This window comes from Mastacembelus armatus, chromosome 1 (genome assembly GCF_900324485.2).
Source record: "Mastacembelus armatus chromosome 1, fMasArm1.2, whole genome shotgun sequence".
NCBI classification, from domain to species: Eukaryota; Metazoa; Chordata; class Actinopteri; order Synbranchiformes; family Mastacembelidae; genus Mastacembelus; species Mastacembelus armatus.
In genome coordinates this window covers 25,250,185-25,268,251 of record NC_046633.1, presented here as the reverse complement: position 1 = coordinate 25,268,251, position 18,067 = coordinate 25,250,185, and the positions used below count along the sequence as shown (strand labels likewise).

The window sequence follows — 18,067 nt, the reverse complement described above, 5'->3', positions numbered from 1 at the left end:
TTTTCATTTTTTTTCACTTCTTGCCTTCTTGCCTTCCTTGCCTTCTTTCACATCATTTTGGGAACATTTATTTAAAATGATTTTACAAGAAACACATTTTATAAGAAACACAGACAAGTTTAAGAAACAACCTTGAGCTGAGTTGACACGTTAAAGACGATGAACTAATACAAAAGGCCTCAACTCTCAACAAACCGAAAACACTGTCAAGCACAAAATTCAAACACAACCAACAGATCGTATATATATTAAGTTTTGATAAATGTGGTAAACAATCCAGTAGACTGTTAACGACAAATACAACACAAAGCAAATATCATGGATTACTGGATTTTCATTGTAATGTCACAGTAAATTTCCTTTTGTCCCTGCCAGCCTTTCTCATCTGGTGTGCACCATGTCATTGCAACAAACAACCTTCAAATGATCAGTTACAGGGAAGGCGTACATCCAGTGTTTTTCAAACCATTACCTCAATATGCGTGTGACAACTTTCAACAATTCCAGGTTTCAGTGTTTTGCTTACACAACGCTTGCACTATAATGTGCTGTAACTACATTTGAATATAACAAATTGTAATGTGTAACATAATTATGGTGTCTGAAAAAGTCTGTAATAAAACAATTTTGCCTGGGAGCAAAGTCTTAACTTCCTCTGGTTCAGTTTTAGCATTTTTGCATTTAAATTCATTTGTTTGTCTTTCTCTGTTGTTACAGCCTGAATACATGCATATAAAGTATAATTGAAAATATATTCATTAAAAAATGGAAAAGTTAAAAAAAAACATGACATTTCATGTTTGGAAAAACAAGATGCTGAGGCTTGGACTTAAAAGTGTCCAATAGATATTTTGCTTTAGATGTGAAAATACATTTCTGTTGAGCTAAGAGTGTAAAACTACAAGAACACAGATTTACTGTATTTACTATTTATTGGCTGCAGATCTGCCTCTGATACTTTAGTTATTATTTGCTGAATACATAAAACAATTAATTTAATCTAATGAAATATAGACTCTACTACATAGTATTTTTTGTTAACTGTTTCAGGACGTGTCTCAGGGAGAAAACCTGGGAATAACAGACAGTATATACTGTCATATGAATAACAGTAATAACTAAAGTTTAATCCCTTATGAGTATTACTACTGCTGCTACAACCAGAGACCTCAGTCATTTCAGAGGCAAATCAGAAAGCTTTATGTAAAAGTATAGTTCTTGTCATTCTACTGCATACACGTCCTGTGCACCAGCACCAAGAAAAAAGAGATTAGAAAGTAAATTTAAACAAGCTTTTACTTTGACAGCCTTGTGTAAATAAAGGAAGAAGAGCAAATCACAGCATGTAACGAAGGTCATTCAGATTAAACATACGTTGTTGTGAAGCATCTACATCTACAGATGTTCATCACCTGCATCTAGACTGAAACTACTTAGTGTTTGTAATCTGCAAAATTGGATTGTCATTTCAGTCATGTACAGTGAATACAGTGCATAGTAAAACAACATTTCTCTTCCATGGTGCTACATAAACACAGTACAAAAACCAAACAGATTTAATAAAGACTACACATATCTCATAATTTAGAGAGCCCTAAGCTACAAAACAGCAGCATCAAATCTTGTGAAATCCATTGGTGGCAGTGCTAATTTTTATTCTAGAGCAGGTGTGAATTTCTCATTAATTACTGGGATGGGGGATAATTATTTGCTGAAGCATCAGTAGCATATGAATAATAATTTGCCCTTTGGTATAAAACTAAAACACAAGGTCATGTCTGTCACCCTCAAACCCCCATCGTCTCATCTGTGGACTGTCTCAGTAGTGGCCGATGGCAGGTGATCTATACTGTATATTTCCATCTGGCATGTGAGAAACATCCACCTGCCAGGCTTTCCCAATTCTGCCGGATGTATCTGCTTGGCAGCACAACACCACTAATTATGCTGATCCCATTCTGGGCTTTGAAATTCCCTTTTTCCTTCAGAGAACCTTTCTGGGACAAGCCCAAACTTTTTCACTTTTTGATGTCTGCAGCCCAGTCTGTGGGTCTTTTTCAAGCTGTTATAGCCTTTATTGTTAAAAAACAATCCTTTTATTCCATATTTAGCTCAATGTGTCCTCAAAACAAAGTTAATTTTTAATTAGATGACCTACTTACAAATGTGTATGGTTGCTGTCCCTGTGAGTCTCCAACATTCCTCTTTGAGGGTTTTCATGTTAGTTTTTCCTTTGCAGATGGTATTTTTTATTTCATTTACACACTTTTCTATCCATAATGAATCATTTGAGAATCTACCACTAAGGACTGTGTCTCAACTGCCTCCGTCAGTCTCTCCCAGTCTGCTCTCTGTCACTCTTTCTGAGGTTGCTGTGTTGTGGTCTTGACAATAACATTAGTGGACAGACTAACAAACTCTGCCAAAGTTCTGCGACTTCTGGCCACTGACTCTGGTTGGCTAACCAGACCGCAGACGGACTCACACTCGTGTAAACAGACAAAACATAACATACATGGGGTAAATTAGTGAGGACACATGACATGCACACGCACTCATGCACTTTACATAGTATCGTTTGCAGGGAAAGACAGTCTAACCCACACTCATTTCACGCAGAAAGAATGCACATCACTTTATCATATATAGTTTTTATTTGACCTATATTGCTTCATTCACAGTTGTTCTACCAATCTTAAAGTTCTATTTTAGCGTCTGCTCCGGTCTGCTTCACCTCCTGAGAAATGTGAAAAGATGAGTGTGCGGATATTAAACAATGTACAGTGGAAACAGTAACAGTCTGCGATATATTTACATGCTATTGCAGAGAAATTATTTCAGCCGAAAGCACAAACTGAGAAAATCTTGAATTTATGTGTTTGCATAAGTCCAGATGTTATTTAGTTTATTTAGTCTCTGCTTCATCCATAGTCTTACCTTATCTTTTAGAAATTATTCACTCTCTTATAATTATATTTCTTTAATATATTTGATTCTTTCACTGATTTGCACAGGATTGTCTTATGCATCACAAACAGTTGTTTTTCTTACAGCTCTTAAGTACAAGTAATGTAAAGTAGTCTTTAAATGTAAGACTATATTTCTACTTCACAACATTTCAGTAATGAATACTGTACTTTTTATGTACGTATAACTTGAACTCCTCAAAATGTTAGTTCTACTTTAACTAGGTGCAATGTTCAAATGCTCCTTACATGTTAATACATCAGTAGAATAGAAACACTTTGGAGCACCATAGTACTTTTACCATAGTACACCTTCTAATACACGTTTTTATTTGTTAAAAAAGAAGTATAACTGCAGTTTTACTTTACAGTCTCTTCTTAAAAATGATCTAAATGCTTTTTCTCCCATTGGAGATCAGGTGCCAATTATTCCCATAGAATATTTTAATGTCATCTGATTTCTCTGTTTTTAGCTCTGCAGGTTAGTGATGTTCTGGCACTAACTCATGTTTCTTCCTGACTGTCAAGGCTTCAGACTGTGACTGTGTCGCAAGTTAGTTTCCTGTCTTGTGTGTGACACAACTACTTTATAGTGATAATGCAAAATGTTTTTATTCTGTTTCTGTCTATTCCACTGGTGTGGTCCAGCCATGCTGCCATTTTCATTTCTTTCTCATGTCTGACAATTGGTCCAGACTGTTATTACAGTATCTTTAATTTATTTAAAGCTGTTCTATAGGTTTTAAATGAAAACTCAAGCCACAATAAAAAAAAAAAAAAATAACAAGGAGAAATATCTAAACTTTACCCAGTTGTTCTTTCTACCAGGTTACACACACATTCAAGTATCAGCAGTGACACATTTGTGGCCTGCTCACCTTCAGCTCTCCTCGTAGGAAGGACTGGCAAAACTCTCGCACTCGTTCAGTAGAAATCTCTCCCTCAGGTAGCAGCCACTTCCTGTCAAAGTCACCATCGTAGATACCAACTCGTGGGAGGTCTTTGGACTTTAGGCCGAAGTAGCCCAGCGATTGAGAATTGGACTTCAGTGCCCCGTTAATCAGCACAAACAACAGCTGGAACAGAGACTCAGCATGAGAGACTTACTTAGTAGAAATACAATAAAAAAATCAAGTGATTTAATTTGATTGGTGGTAGAATGTGAATAAACAGGGTTCCTGCAGTATTTATCCAAAGAACAAGTGATTCATTCTTTAGTACATACATCTTTCTGTAAGCACTTTCCAGCTGTACATAACAACAAATCCCTGCTAATATAACTAATTAATCAATGCAGCCTGAAGAGGAATTGCAGAGCAGGTCTATGGGGCACAGGTAAAGGGGCCCGAGGGGTCAAGGGAACCATAGACCTGAGCCTTAGTGTCTTTCTTTCTTTTCCTTTCGGCTGCTCCCTTCAGGGGTCGCCACAGAGAATCATCTAACTCCCTTTAACCCTATCTGTGTCCTCCACACCCACACCAACTATCCTCATGTCCTCCTTCACTACATCCAAGAACCTCCTCTTTAGTCTTCCTCTAGGCCTCCTTCCTGGCAGCCCTAACCTCAGCATCCTTTTACCAATTAATTCAATGTCCCTCCTCTGAACATGTCCAAACCATCTCAATCTGGCTTCCCTGGCTTTTTCTCCAAAACATCTAACATGAGATGTCCCTCTGATGTCCTCATTCCTGATCCTATCCATTCTCGTCACTCCCAAAGAGAACCTCAACATCTTCAGCTCTGCTACCTCCAGCTCTGCCTCCTGTCTTTTTCTCAGTGCCACTGTCTCTAAACCAGACAACATTGCTGGTCTCACCACTGTCTTGTCCACCTTTCCTTTCATTGTCATCAACATCTTATTACAGAGACTGGAGCATGTGATTGGTATCAGAGGAACAGCATTAAAGTGGTTCCAATCCTATTTATCGGACAGATTCCAGTTTGTTCATGTCCATGATGAACCTTCCACACGAACAAAAGTTAGTTATGGAGTTCCACAAGGTTCTGTGCTAGGACCGATTCTGTTCACCCTGTACATGCTTCCTTTAGGATATATCATTAGGAAGCACTCTATTAATTACCACTGCTATGCGGATGACACTCAGTTATATCTATCTATTAAACCTGTTAGCACAAACCAGTTAACCAGACTTCAAGCCTGTCTAGCTGACATAAAGGCTTGGATGACCAGTAACTTTTTACTTTTAAACTCGGAGAAAACAGAAGTCATTATATTTGGGCCTAAAAATCTCAGAAATAACTTTTCTAAAATTATAGCTACTCTAGATGGCATAGCCCTGGCCTCCAGCACTACTGTAAAAAACCTAGAGTTATTTTTGACCAGGACATGTCCTTTAACTCACACATAAAACAAATTTCTAGAACTGCATTCTTTCACCTGCGCAACATTTCCAAAATTAGGAACATCCTGTCTCAAAATGATGCAGAAAAACTAGTCCATGCATTTGTTTCCTCAAGGCTAGATTACTGTAACTCATTACTATCTGGATGTCCTAATATCTTAATAAAAAGCCTCCAATTAATCCAGAATGCCATATTTCTCCTATATTGGCTTCTCTTCATTGGCTCCCTGTAAAATATAGAATAGAATTTAAAATCCTTCTTCTCACATACAAATCCCTTCATAATCAAGCTCCTTCATACCTTAAAGACCTCATAGTACCATATTATCCCAATAGACCACTTCGCTCTCAGAGTGCAGGCCTACTTGTGGTTCCCAGAGTTCTCAAAAGCAGAATGGGAGGCAGAGCCTTTAGCTATCAAGCTCCTCTCCTGTGGAACCAGCTCTCAGCCTGGGTTCAGGAGGCAGACACTCTCTGTACTTTTAAGGCTAGACTTAAAACCTTCCTCTTTGACAAAGCATATAGTTAGGGCTGGCTTCAGGCAACCCTGAACCATCCCTTAGTTAGTTATGCTGCTATAGGCCTAGACTGCCCGAGGACCATCGGTGCACTGAGCTCCCCTACCCTAACCCCCCCCCCCCCTTCTCTCCCACCTCACGTATATTCCACCATTGAATGTTACTAACCTTGTGCTCTCTCTCTCCCCTAGTTTGTGCTCTCTCCCTCCCTCTCTCTCTCTCTCTCTCTCTCTGTACCTTCTGCAGGTGTCCCTGGTCCTGGAGCTGTTTATCGCTGATGTGCAGTTACTGGCCCCACCAACTTGCAGTGTCTATTTGTTGTTTATTGTTGCTGTTCTTTTCTCTCTGCTCTATCCACTCACCCCAACCGGTCGAGGCAGATGGCCGCCCAAACTGAGCCCGGTTCTGCTGGAGGTTTTTTTCTTCCGTTAAAGGGAGTTTTTTCCTCTCCACTGTCGCCAAGTGCTTGCTCATAAGGGAATTGTTGGGTTTTTAGTTTTAGTTTTTGTAAAGTGCCTTGAGATGATTTGTATTGTGATTTGGCGCTATACAAATAAAATTGAATTGAATTGAATTGAATTGTTGCTGACACTCTTTTGTCACACATCACACCTGACACTTTCCTCCACCCGTTCCAACCTGCTTGCACACGTCTCTTCACTTCTTTTCCACACTCTCCGTTGCTCTGGTCTGTTGACACTAGATACTTAAAATCCTCCGCCTTCTTCACCTCTACTCCCTGCAACCTCACCGTTCTACTTGAGTCCCTCTCATTTACACACATGTACTCTGTTTTACTGCGGCTAACCTTCATTCCTCTCCTTTCCAGAGCAAACCTCCACCTCTCTAGATTTTCCTCCACCTGCTCCCTGCTCTCACTACAGATGATAATGTCATCTGCAAACATCATGGTCCACGGAGATTCTGGTCTAACCTCATCTGTCAGCCTGTCCATCACCACAGCAAACAAGAAGGGGCTCAAAGCTGATCCTTGGTGTAGTCGCACCTCCACCTTGAACTCCTCTGTCACACCTGCAGCACACCTCGCCACTGTCTTACAGCTCTCATACATGTCCTGCACCACTCGAACATACTTCTCTGCCACTCCAGACTTCCTCATACAAAACCACAACAGCTCCTCTCTCGGCACCGTCATACGCTTTTTCCAAATCTACAAAGACAATGCAGCTCCTTCTGGCCTTCTCTGTACTTCTCCATCAGCATTTTCAAAGCAAATATTGCATCTGGTACTTTTTCTTGGCATGAAACCATACTGCTGCTCACAAATGCTCACTTCTGACCTCAGCCTAGCCTCCATTACTCTTTCCCATAACTTCATTGTGTGACTCAGCTTTATTTCTCTGTAGTTTCCACAACTCTGCACGTCTCCCTTGTTCTTAAAAATGGGCACCAGTACACTTCTCCTCCATTCCTCAGACATCCTCTCACTCTCCAAGAACTTGTTAAGTAGCCCAGTCAAAAACTCCACTGCCACCTCTCCTAAACACCTCCATACCTCCACAGGTATGTCATCAGGACCAACTGCCTTTCCACTCTTCATCCTCTTCAACACCTTCCTCACTTCATCCTTACTGATCTTTGCTACTTCCTGCTCCACAACGGTCACCTCTTCTACTCTGTGCTCTCTAACATTTTCCTCATTCATCAACTCTTCAAAGTATTCCTTCCATCTTCCCTTCACACTTGTGGCACCTGTCAACACATTTCCATCCCTGTCCATAATCACCCTAATCTGCTGCACATCCTTCCCGTCTCTGTCTCTCTGCCTCGCCAACTTGTACAAATCCACCTATCCCTCCTTAGTGTCCAACCTATCATACAAATCCTCATACACCTTTGTTTGGTCTTTGCCACCTCTACCTGTGTAAATCTAATGCATCTCCCTGTATTCCCACCTGTTCTCTTCTGTCCTCTCAGTGTCCCACTTCTTCTTAGCTAACCTTTTCCTCGTAACACACTCCTGAACTTCCTCATTTCACCACCAAGTCTCCTTATCTGCGTTCCTCTTTCCAGATGACACACCAAGTACCCTCCTACCTGTCTCCCTGGTCACTTTAGCTGTAGCTGTCCAGTCATCTGGAAGAACCTCCTGACCTCCCAGAGCCTGTTTCAGCTCCTCCCTGAAAGCCACACGACACTCTTCCTTTTTCAACTTCCACCACTTGGTCCTCTGCTCTGCCCTTGTCCTCTTCATCTTCCTCACTACCAGAGTCAATCCGATGTAATCAACTTGTTTGCTCCTGCCTCCACTCTTATATGTCACCCTATGCTCCTCCCTTTTCTGGAAAAATGTGTTCACTACAGCCATTTCCATCCTTTTTGCGAAGTCTACCACCATCTGTCCTTCTGCATTCCTGTCCTGCATACCAAACTTACCCATCACTTCCTCGTCACCTCTGTTTCCCTCACCAACATGTCCGTTGAAGTCTGCCCCAATCACCACTCTCTCACCACTAGGGATACCCTGAATCACCTCATCCATCTCCCTCCAGAATTTCTCCTTCTCTTCTAACTCACATCCTACCTGTGGGGCATAACCACTGACAACATTCAACATCACACCTTCAGACTCATCACCCTATCTGACACTCTCTTCACCTCCAGAACACTCCTAAAAAAATCCTCCTTCAGGATAATTCCTGCTCCATCCCTCTTTCCATCCACACCATGACAAAACAGCTTGAACCCTGCTCCTAATCAATAAGCCTTGTTACCTTTCTACCTGGTCTCCTGAACACACAAGATATCCACCTTTCTTCTCTCCATCATATCAGCCAACTCTCTAGTTTTCCCTGACAAAGTCCCTACATTCAAAGTCCCTACTCTAAGTCCTACACTCCTGCCCTTCCTCTTCTCTCTTTGCCTACGAACACGCCTTCCTCCTCTCCTTCTTCGACCAACAGTGGTCCAATTTCCACTGGCACCCTATAAGCCAACAGCATCAGCCTTGACCGATCCTATATGGAAGTCATATTTGTGATTCACATGTTTGATTTGGCTTAAATTTTACGTTGGATGCCCTTCCTGACACAACCCTCTGCATTTACCCAAACTTGGGACGGGCACATGAAGATACTGGATTGTGCCCCCCTGTGGTTACATTAGACCTGAGCCTTAGTGTGAAGTTCACTTAAATGTCTACACAGACAAGCAGAAATATGCTAAAGAGACAGATATGAAATTCAATACAACAGCATCTGTAGATATTTTCCCTCTTTTAGTTTAGGGACCTGGTCCAGGGGTCCATAGTTTCCTAATCTGTCCCTTTATGGATCCATTTAAGGGTCCCCCAATATCTAAAAACTATAACTACTGTAATGTTAATGTAGGCAGGCTTTTAAGACTTTTTAAAAACATATCAGGTCTTTTGAGGATCTATAATCAAAGCCTTTAAAGATTTTTTCCAGACAGGAACATCATAACCCTGATTTTCCTCTAGTTTGTTAGACACAGAACATTTACGTGAATTTGCTCAGCCTGTAAAACACGAGCAGATTTAAAACTGTTGCTCTGCAAGTGAACCAAGTTCATGGATCTCACCTTGCCTGTGAATTCAGGTGCCAGAGCTCGCAGTCGCTCCTTGAGCTTAGGATATTCTTTACTCCCCCTGTTGGCTAAGAGCAGGAGGTGTGACTTAACCTCTGAATTGAAGAGGCCCACTGCCGTCTGAGAAGAGAGGAAATAACAAAAAGAATGAGGGCTCAGATGGGACATGTACCATCCACACTGAGAGAGAGACCTTCACCAGATGAAATCAAACAGTGAAAAGCAGATTATTCCTTAAATACCTGCTATAGTCAGACAGATAGGGGGCAGCACGGTGGTTTAGTGGTTAGCACCGTTGCCTCACAGCAAGAAGGTTCCTGGTTTGAAACCCATCAGGGGTCTTTCTGTGTGGAATCTGCATGTTCTCCCTGTGCTTTGCGTGGGTATTCTCCAGGTACTCTGGTTTCCTCCCACAGTTCAAAAACATGTATGTCAGGTTGATTGGTGACTCTAAATTGCCCATAGGAGTGAGTGTGAGTGTGTGAGGTTGTTTGTCTCTATGTGGCCCTGTGATGGACTGGTGACCGGTCCATGGTGTACTCCTGCCTTTCACCCAAAGAGAGCTGAGATAGGCTCTAGCAGATCCCTGTGACCCTGGTTAGGAATAAGTGGGTATAGATGGATAACACACAGACAGACACGGACAGACAGACAGACTTACCACTTGGTTGTAGTCTGTGATGTACCGGACCTCATTGGTACTGATGAAATTTACAAGACCATCAGTTTCTAACTTCTTGACCTCAGCAACAAGAAGATTCTCCTGATGGTTATCTGCCTGGATCACGTAACAACACATATGTCATCATCATGTGCTTGCTTAGGCAGCAGATGTGATAAATTGGAATCGATACAGAGAAGATTAGCATGGCCCCTGCTTCACGCAAATTCGTGAAGCTTTTCCAGATTTTTAGTGGGCAGTCCTAATGGATAGGGAGTCAGACGTGTAACCTGAAAATTGCAGGTTCGAATCTCAGGTCCAGCATGAATTGTCAGTGGCACGGAGTTAATAGCCAGTGCCCTGTCCACCTTCAATATCACGACTGAGGTGAGACCCTTGAGCAAGACACCGGACCCCCAACTGTTCCCCGGCACCACTGGTTGCCCACTGCTCCAGGTGTGTGTTCACGGTGTGTGTGTGTGTGTGTTCACTGCTGTGCGTGTGCACTTTGGATGGGTTAAATGCAGAGCACAAATTCTGAGTATGGGTCACCATACTTGGCCACATAAGTCACTTTCACTATCATCATCATCATCATCATCATCATCATCATCATCATCATCACCCTTAAAACTGTGAGTACCATCACATTTATTATTTAAGAGATACCTCTTAGCAATCATGCAGAGTCAAGGCAGCGTCTAATACCTTTCTGAAGACGGTGATGGTGTCAGACGAGAGGTTGTAGTCAGCCCACACCTCCTTCACAGTGCAAATGGCCACAGGGACTGAGTCGACTCGCTTTGCAGCTGCAACCAGCACCTTATAGCCATGACTGTCCTCTCCCTGAGACACGAAGGTGAAAGACAGAGATTTTTAAACTATATCTCATCTTATCATCAAGGTTTTTTTCATTATCGAACAACTTCCTGAATATCATTTCTTCTCTTTTTCATTACATTGTGTGAATTATTATAATAATAATAATAATGATAAAATTCATTTATAGAGCACTTTTCTAAACATATGTTACAAAGTGCTTCACAATAAAAGACATAAAACAACAACAAAATCTGTCAGAGAAATTAAAATATTTACCCTCCTGTGACCTAATCCACCTTACTTTAGTATAACTGAAACACTTCTGAATAGGGTCTATTGTGTATTGTAGAAATATAACTTTCGCTCTCAGTGAGAAGTTTGCTCTAACCTTGACTATTTGATAAGGGCCCAGATGTCTTTCTGTGGGAAATCACCTCCCTTTTGTGTTACCATGAAAACTGATGTGTTGGGCTGCAAGCAGCCAGTGACCCTCATGCTGTACTAAGGTGCTGTGTGACTGTTACTCCTTGCAAGTAAAACTTCTTTATAATTTTACCGAAGTTTGCCCTCTGAGTCTATTTGTTAAAAGAATTTACCTTACAAAATCCTAAACACTAAGGAGGATATGAGGTCGTCTTTGGGAGCTCTCACTGCAAAGGCTTTATCACCTCTGGTTTTCATTCTAGCATCGGGGATACATAGAAGATCTCTATCAGAGGATCTCAGGCTGCAGGCTCATACGGCTTTCACAGCTGGGATATATAACTTGGAGAAAGGCCATGCAGTGCTTTAAAAGTTAATAAAATCTTAAACTCAACCCTAAAACTTACCAGGAGCCAGTACAAGGAAGCTAAAACTGGAGTGATATGGTAAATTCTACGTTTTCTACTTAAAGAGTCTTGCAGCTGAGTTCTGGACAACCTGGAGCCGGTTAATCGATTTATGGCACAGGCAGGTGAACAGACTGTTGCAATAGTCAAGGTGTGAGGAAATAAAAGCATGTAAAATCACCTCCGTATCCTTAAATGATAAAATTGAGCGTATTTTGGAGATATTTCTGAGGTGATAAAAACATGTCTGAACAAGCTTTGTGACATGGTGCTCAAAATTTAGTTTATTATCAAACCAAACACCAAGACTTTTTGCAGCAGATGTAGAGTTATGTGAAAGAGGATCTGTACAAGGCAGAATATGTTTGGTTATATGTTGTGAGCCAATAACAACAAAATCAGTTTTATTAGAATTCAGCTGCAAGTAGTTTTGAGCCATCCAACTTGACCAGTACGATGGTCCCCGGGCAGTCTAGGCCTATAGAAGCTAAGGGTGTTCAGGGTTACCTGATGCCAGCCTTATCTATACGCTTTGTCAAAAAGGAAGGTTTTAAGTCTATCCTTAAAAGTACAGAGAGTGTCTGCCTCCTGAACCCAGACTGAGAACTGGTTCCACAGGAGAGGAGCTTAATAGCTAAAGGCTCTGCCTCCCATTTCCCCATTTTACTTTTAGAAACTCTGGGAACCACAAGTAGACCTGCACTCTGGGAGCGAAGTGGTCTATTGGGATAATATGGTGCTATGAGGTCTTTAAGGTATGAAGGAGCTTGATCATGAAGGGATTTGAATGTGAGAAGAAGGATTTTAAATTCCATTCTGTATTTTACAGGGAGCCACTGAAGAGAAGCTAATATAGGAGAAATATGATCTTTCTTGCTAGTTCCTGTCAGGACTCTGGCTACAGTATTCTGGATTAACTGGAGGCTTTTTATGGAGATACTGGGACATCCAGATAGTAATAAGTTACAGTAATCTAGCCTTGAGGTAACAACAAATGCATGGTCTATTTTTTTGCGTCATTTTGAGACAGGATGTTCCTAATTTTGGCAATGTTGCGCAAGTGAAAGAAGGCAGTTCTTGAGATGAGTTTTATGTGTGAATTAAAGGACATGTCCTGGTCAAAAATAACTCTAGGTTTTTCACAGTAGTGCTGGAGGCCAGGGCTATGCCATCTAAAGTAGATATACTTTTAGAAAAAGTTATTTCTAAGGTTTTAGCTTTTTATCTCAGTGAGACACTCATGTAAGGAATTCAACCTTCCATGGTCTAAGACCTTAAAGAGTGTCATATTTGAGTCATAAAGAGTGTCATCAGCATAACAATGGAAGGAAACACCATATTTACGAATAATATGTCCGAGAGGGAGCATATACAAGGAAAATACGATTGGTCCCAGCACTGAACCTTGTGGGACTCCGTATTCTACTGGAGAGAAAAAAGACTTGTAATTGTTAATGAAGACACAAAACGATCTATTGGACAGGTAAGAAGAGAACCATTCCAGTGCAGAACCTGTTATTCCCTCCCAGTGCTTCAGTCGCTCAAACCAAATATGGTGATCAACTGTATCAAAAGCAGCACTGAGATCTAGAAGAACAAGAACGGAGCACATACTAGCATCGGACGCCAGCAGAATGTCACTTTTGAAAGAGCGGTCTCAGTGCTGTGATGTTTGCGAAAGCCAGATTGTGTTAGGCCCAGAGGTTTCTGTTTCCTGTTTGTCTTTTATTTTGGTCAGTTTCCTGTGTTCCGGTTCTGTTTGTATTAATCCCAGGTAGCTTTGTGTTTCGTTTGCTCATTAGTCATATTTCGTTCACCTGTGTTAATTAGTCTTTAGTTCTGTGTATATATATCTCCTGTGTCCCTTTGTTCCCTGCCGGAGCATTATGGCATGTATAGCGTGTAAATGTGATGCCTACCACAGTCCTTGTTTCTCGTTTCCGTCTTGTCTACCTGTCCGCCGAATGGCGGAGAGTATTTGTGTTTGCCTAAACCCTGGACGATCCAGTGGAAATAAAAGCCTGTTGTGTTCCGCACGTGGGTCCTACCGCTCTTCCTTCACCACCAACACCACCAGACCTTAACAGATTGAAATTCATCAAAGATGTTACAGCTAGCTAGCTGTAGCATGGAGTAGGAGAATAGGCACATATTTTTCTAAAATCTTAGATATGAAGGGCAATTTGGAAATTGGTCTGTAATTTTTAAGGCGAGAGGGATCAAGTCCCGTTTTTTTCAAGAGCGGTTGCACGCATGCCATTTTAAAATAATCCGGGACATATCCAGTGGACAGAGAAGTATTAAAAATTCTTAAGAAGAGAGGGAGCAAGCAAATCAATAATAGAAATTAAGAACCTGATTGGGATAATGTCCACTGGGCTTGAAGGTTTCATACCTGAAACGATTCCGATAAGGACATGGGAGAAAACCGGTTTAAAGTGCTATCTCTGGGGGAATGGGAAACTTTGATTGGTGAGGAGTTATGGGTAATAGGAGTTAACCAATCGATCAACAGTCTGAAATAGAAACCTCGGGTTGTGGCGATGAGTAGTGATCAGATCTGAGAAATATTTAGTTCTAGCATTCTTTACCATAATATTATAGTGGAGTAATGAGTCTTTCATAATGCACCTGAAGCCCAGTTTTCTTCCATCTACGCTCTGCTTTCCTACACTCAGCTGTAATTCTACGAATACTAACATCTAACCAAGGCTGCCCGCTGGTGGCCTTACGAAACACTTTGGCAGTCTTTAGAGGAGCAGCTGCATCTAGAGCTGAGGCACAAATATTGAAACAGCTGACGATATGTGATGCGCAAGACTCATCTTGCATTAACAGTGTAGGTTCTCTTGAATTTAGATGCTGACTGGTCGTTGAGATGACGTTTGACGGTGGATTTTTGGCGTACGGTGATTGGATGAAGACAAATAAATAAAACACATTTATGGTCAGAGATGGAATCCTTCAACTCAATGGAGTTTAGAATCAATCCTAAAGTGAATATTAAGGCAAGTGTGTGACCCAGGTTATGAATGGGGCCTTTTACGTTTTGAACCAGACTGAAGGATTCAATTAGACTGATAAACTCATTTGCTAACGTATTTGTAACGTTATCTATATGAAAGCTAAAGTCTCCAGCAATAATTACCTTATATCTAGCAACAATGTCAGCAACATAGTCAGAGAACTCCAATAAAAAAATTGTTTACTTTCGGTGGGTGGTAGATAACAGTACAGCATACAGGGACAGAGCAGTGAATGAGAAACGAAAGAGCTTCAAAGCTATTTACCTGCTTTAGTGTGAGAAGGGAGCATTTCAAGTGGTTTTTAAAGACCACAGCACCACCACCCTGACCACTTAATCTTGGGGAATTAAAATAAATGAAGTCAGGGGGGACAGGGCTCTTGCAACTGAACTCATTATTATAGAATGAACACTTACATAAATAAGAAAATAATTATTTTAAAAGAGAAAATGTTGGAAAAAAGGGAATACTGTGAACCGGGAAGAGAGATGAAGCTGACTCAAAGGAATCATGAATCATGAATCAGGTCTATTTCTGAAACAGTATTGCATGAGCTCTGGCTAGCCATTTTATTATTTTGCAGCCTGTAATATGTGTTCATTCACAGTGAGTCACAGCACCAATAGTTTGATCTCTTTTTCCCTTCAGCATCACGCTTCAACTATGTGCTGTCTCTCTCCCTTCTCTTCCCATGAACCTTCTCCCTGCTATTGCACTTGTTTACGAGCAGGTCAATGGAGCCAATCCCACAAGGTTTCAGATATGTGTGTGTTTCCTGTCAAGTGGCCGTCCATCTTCCCCCGCACACAATGTCTGGCCAACAGGCTCGCCGCTTTGGGACAACCAGCCATCCTCTGTCCTGCCAAAGGTGTGGCCACAGGAAAAATATCCTTCTTCGAAATCTATTTGTGAGAACAGCATCACCAAGACCAGCGTGCAAACAGATGCTGTGTTTTTGGAGTTCTCACAATCTCAGTCCCAGCTAATTGGTCTGATCATGTCTGGTTTGCCACATGCATGTTATCATATTAAACTAAGCCATAAAACAGCTCCTGTGGGCTTGTTTAGAAGATGACTGAAAACCTATTTGAGCCTAAGGTTGAGACTTTCTGCCTCTCTATGCAATTTTCTTGTCTGACCTCCAGGAACCCGATGACCACCACTTCAGCAGAGTTGATGAAGGCCTGAGCAGCGCTGGTGTCATTCAGCCTGGGCAGAGCACCATCTGACAAAGACACAAGCCACACCAGACACACAATCCAATGCAGTTCACATCTTACAGTTCCAGTCATTGTCTCAACACAGTTAACCATCTACAGCCGTGCTTGCAGGTCTGTGAGACTGTAAGTCAGATCGGATCAGAGCTTAGAGCCAAATGTGATCAGACTCAACTTACCTTTCTCTGCAGCAATGGCAGAAGACACCAGGACAGCATGAAACAGAGCGATCAGCATGCTTCAACTGATTCGACTGACAGAGATGCAGGTAAACAAAAGGAAAAACCAAGAGAAAGCCAGAAAATGTTCTAACTTATTTCTACAGCGTGGTATCAGGTGTGCTCTGTCTCTGACAGTCGCCAAGGACAGCTGACTGTGGCTGCCGCAGCTTTCATGGGATGTGATTGGAGGTTTCATGGGAACCAGCCAGATGTTCTTGATAAACTGAGATGTGGGGACATTGGATTACGTGTCACTGTAGGACAGGGGACAGGCAGGCTCCAATAGTCACTGAGGAGGCCTGTATGACCAGTGAATAACTGGGCTCTATTTCCACATGAGGGATACAACTCCGGCAGCATGGTGGATGAGTGGTTAGCACTGTTACCTCACAGCAAGGAGGTCCTGGGTTCGCAACCTGGCCTTTCTGTGTGGAGTTTGCATGTTCTCCCTGTGCTTGTGTGGGTTTTCTCCAGGTACTCTGGTTTCCTCCCACAGTCCAAAAACATGCATGTTTGGTTGATTGGTGACTCTAAATTGCCCATAGGAGTTTGTGTGTCTATATGTGTGGCCCTGTGATGGACTGGTGACCTGTCCAGGGTGTACCCCTGCCTTCCACCCAAAGAGAACTGGGATAGGCTCCAGCAGAGCCCTGTGACCCTGGTTAAGGAATAAGCGAGTATAGAAAATGGATGGATACAACTCCCACCAATTTATCATCATGCAGACTCTTAGTGACATTAAATGTTTAGACTTTAGTATTTGGAGATACATAGAAAAGTAACTAATTATTTCTGAGGTTTTACTGACCTTTGAACTATTTTTACACACATTTTAGATTTTGATTGATTGCATCTGTCACACAAAGAGCTGCACTGCCCTGGCCAGCCAACACTGATAATCTTATTTTACGGTGACCTGGCAGGCTGTAACACAATTAACACAAGAAATACTTAACTGTATTACATGGCAGTCTTAAAGCAGCTTTAGCACCTTTTATTTGCAATGGTATGTTGGTTTTTACCTATAAGCATAAAACAACCTGGCCAGAAGAAGGACCAAACTTCATTTTTCACTCACCTTAGACATTAGCATTGCCTAGCCCAACCACTCATCATGCCTTCCCGACGCCGCAGACTAGCCTCAGCCACGCCCTATCTACGGATGGGGCCCCTCGCTGCCAGTCTTTTTTTTGGCCCGCCATGCTCCTCGTGTCATGCCCCGGCTTCCCCACAGTCTCCTGTGCCAGCTCCTGTGCCGCAATCCCCGGCATTACCATCTCCAGCTCTTAGGCAGGCCGATTCACCACCTGCGGTCCCTAAGAAGAAGCGGAACCGACGCCGGGCTAATGCAGAGTCTGAACCAGTCCTGCCCTTAGCCCCTCTGCAAACGGCCCCCTCTCCTCCAGACAGCCAGCCAGTGGCCTTGCCTGGCACCCCTGAGGTCCAGGTAACCAACGCCGCCGACCGCCTGGCCGACTACTGGCGGTCACAACTGTCCCGGATCCTTGCCTGGGCCATACAAATCCCGGACAACTACACCCAAGTCCTCTCTGCCTGCGAGCTCCTCTCACGAGGAGCACAGTTAGCTCCCCCCGGTGATTACAGGAACAGTTTTCTTTCGACCATGTCCACTATTACGAACTTAATCCGGAAGTGCCAAGAATTGTCCCTGCCTTTAAATCATGTTTTTCCTCAATTTTTAGTTCAGTTGTCACTGTCCATGTCTCCAGAGTCTCGACCACAGTCTGCACAGCAACCCGACCCACTGCTTCAACTGGAACCTCAGTGCGCCGACGACGACGTCCCCGCTGAGGCTCCAGTCCATGTCCTCGTGCCTCAGTGTGCCGACGTTGACGTCCCCGCTGAGGTTCCTGGA

At 42.4% G+C, this 18,067-nt stretch overlaps 1 protein-coding gene and 1 pseudogene across 1 annotated transcript; one reads left to right on the top strand and one right to left on the bottom strand.

The window, feature by feature from the left end:
• Nucleotides 1-2,635: 2,635 nt before the first annotated feature.
• erp27 (endoplasmic reticulum protein 27) lies at nt 2,636-16,319 on the bottom strand. The gene is made up of 7 exons (XM_026304527.1): nt 16,150-16,319; nt 15,893-15,978; nt 10,784-10,921; nt 10,076-10,192; nt 9,409-9,534; nt 3,845-4,042; nt 2,636-2,737 (listed from the first exon to the last, which is right to left on the bottom strand). The coding sequence occupies exons 1-7, from the start codon at nt 16,205-16,207 to the stop codon at nt 2,696-2,698; spliced, it is 765 nt and encodes a 254-aa protein (XP_026160312.1). The 5' UTR covers nt 16,208-16,319; the 3' UTR covers nt 2,636-2,695.
• On the top strand, nt 10,231-10,325 carry LOC113128906 (uncharacterized; annotated as a pseudogene).
• Nucleotides 16,320-18,067: the final 1,748 nt, after the last annotated feature.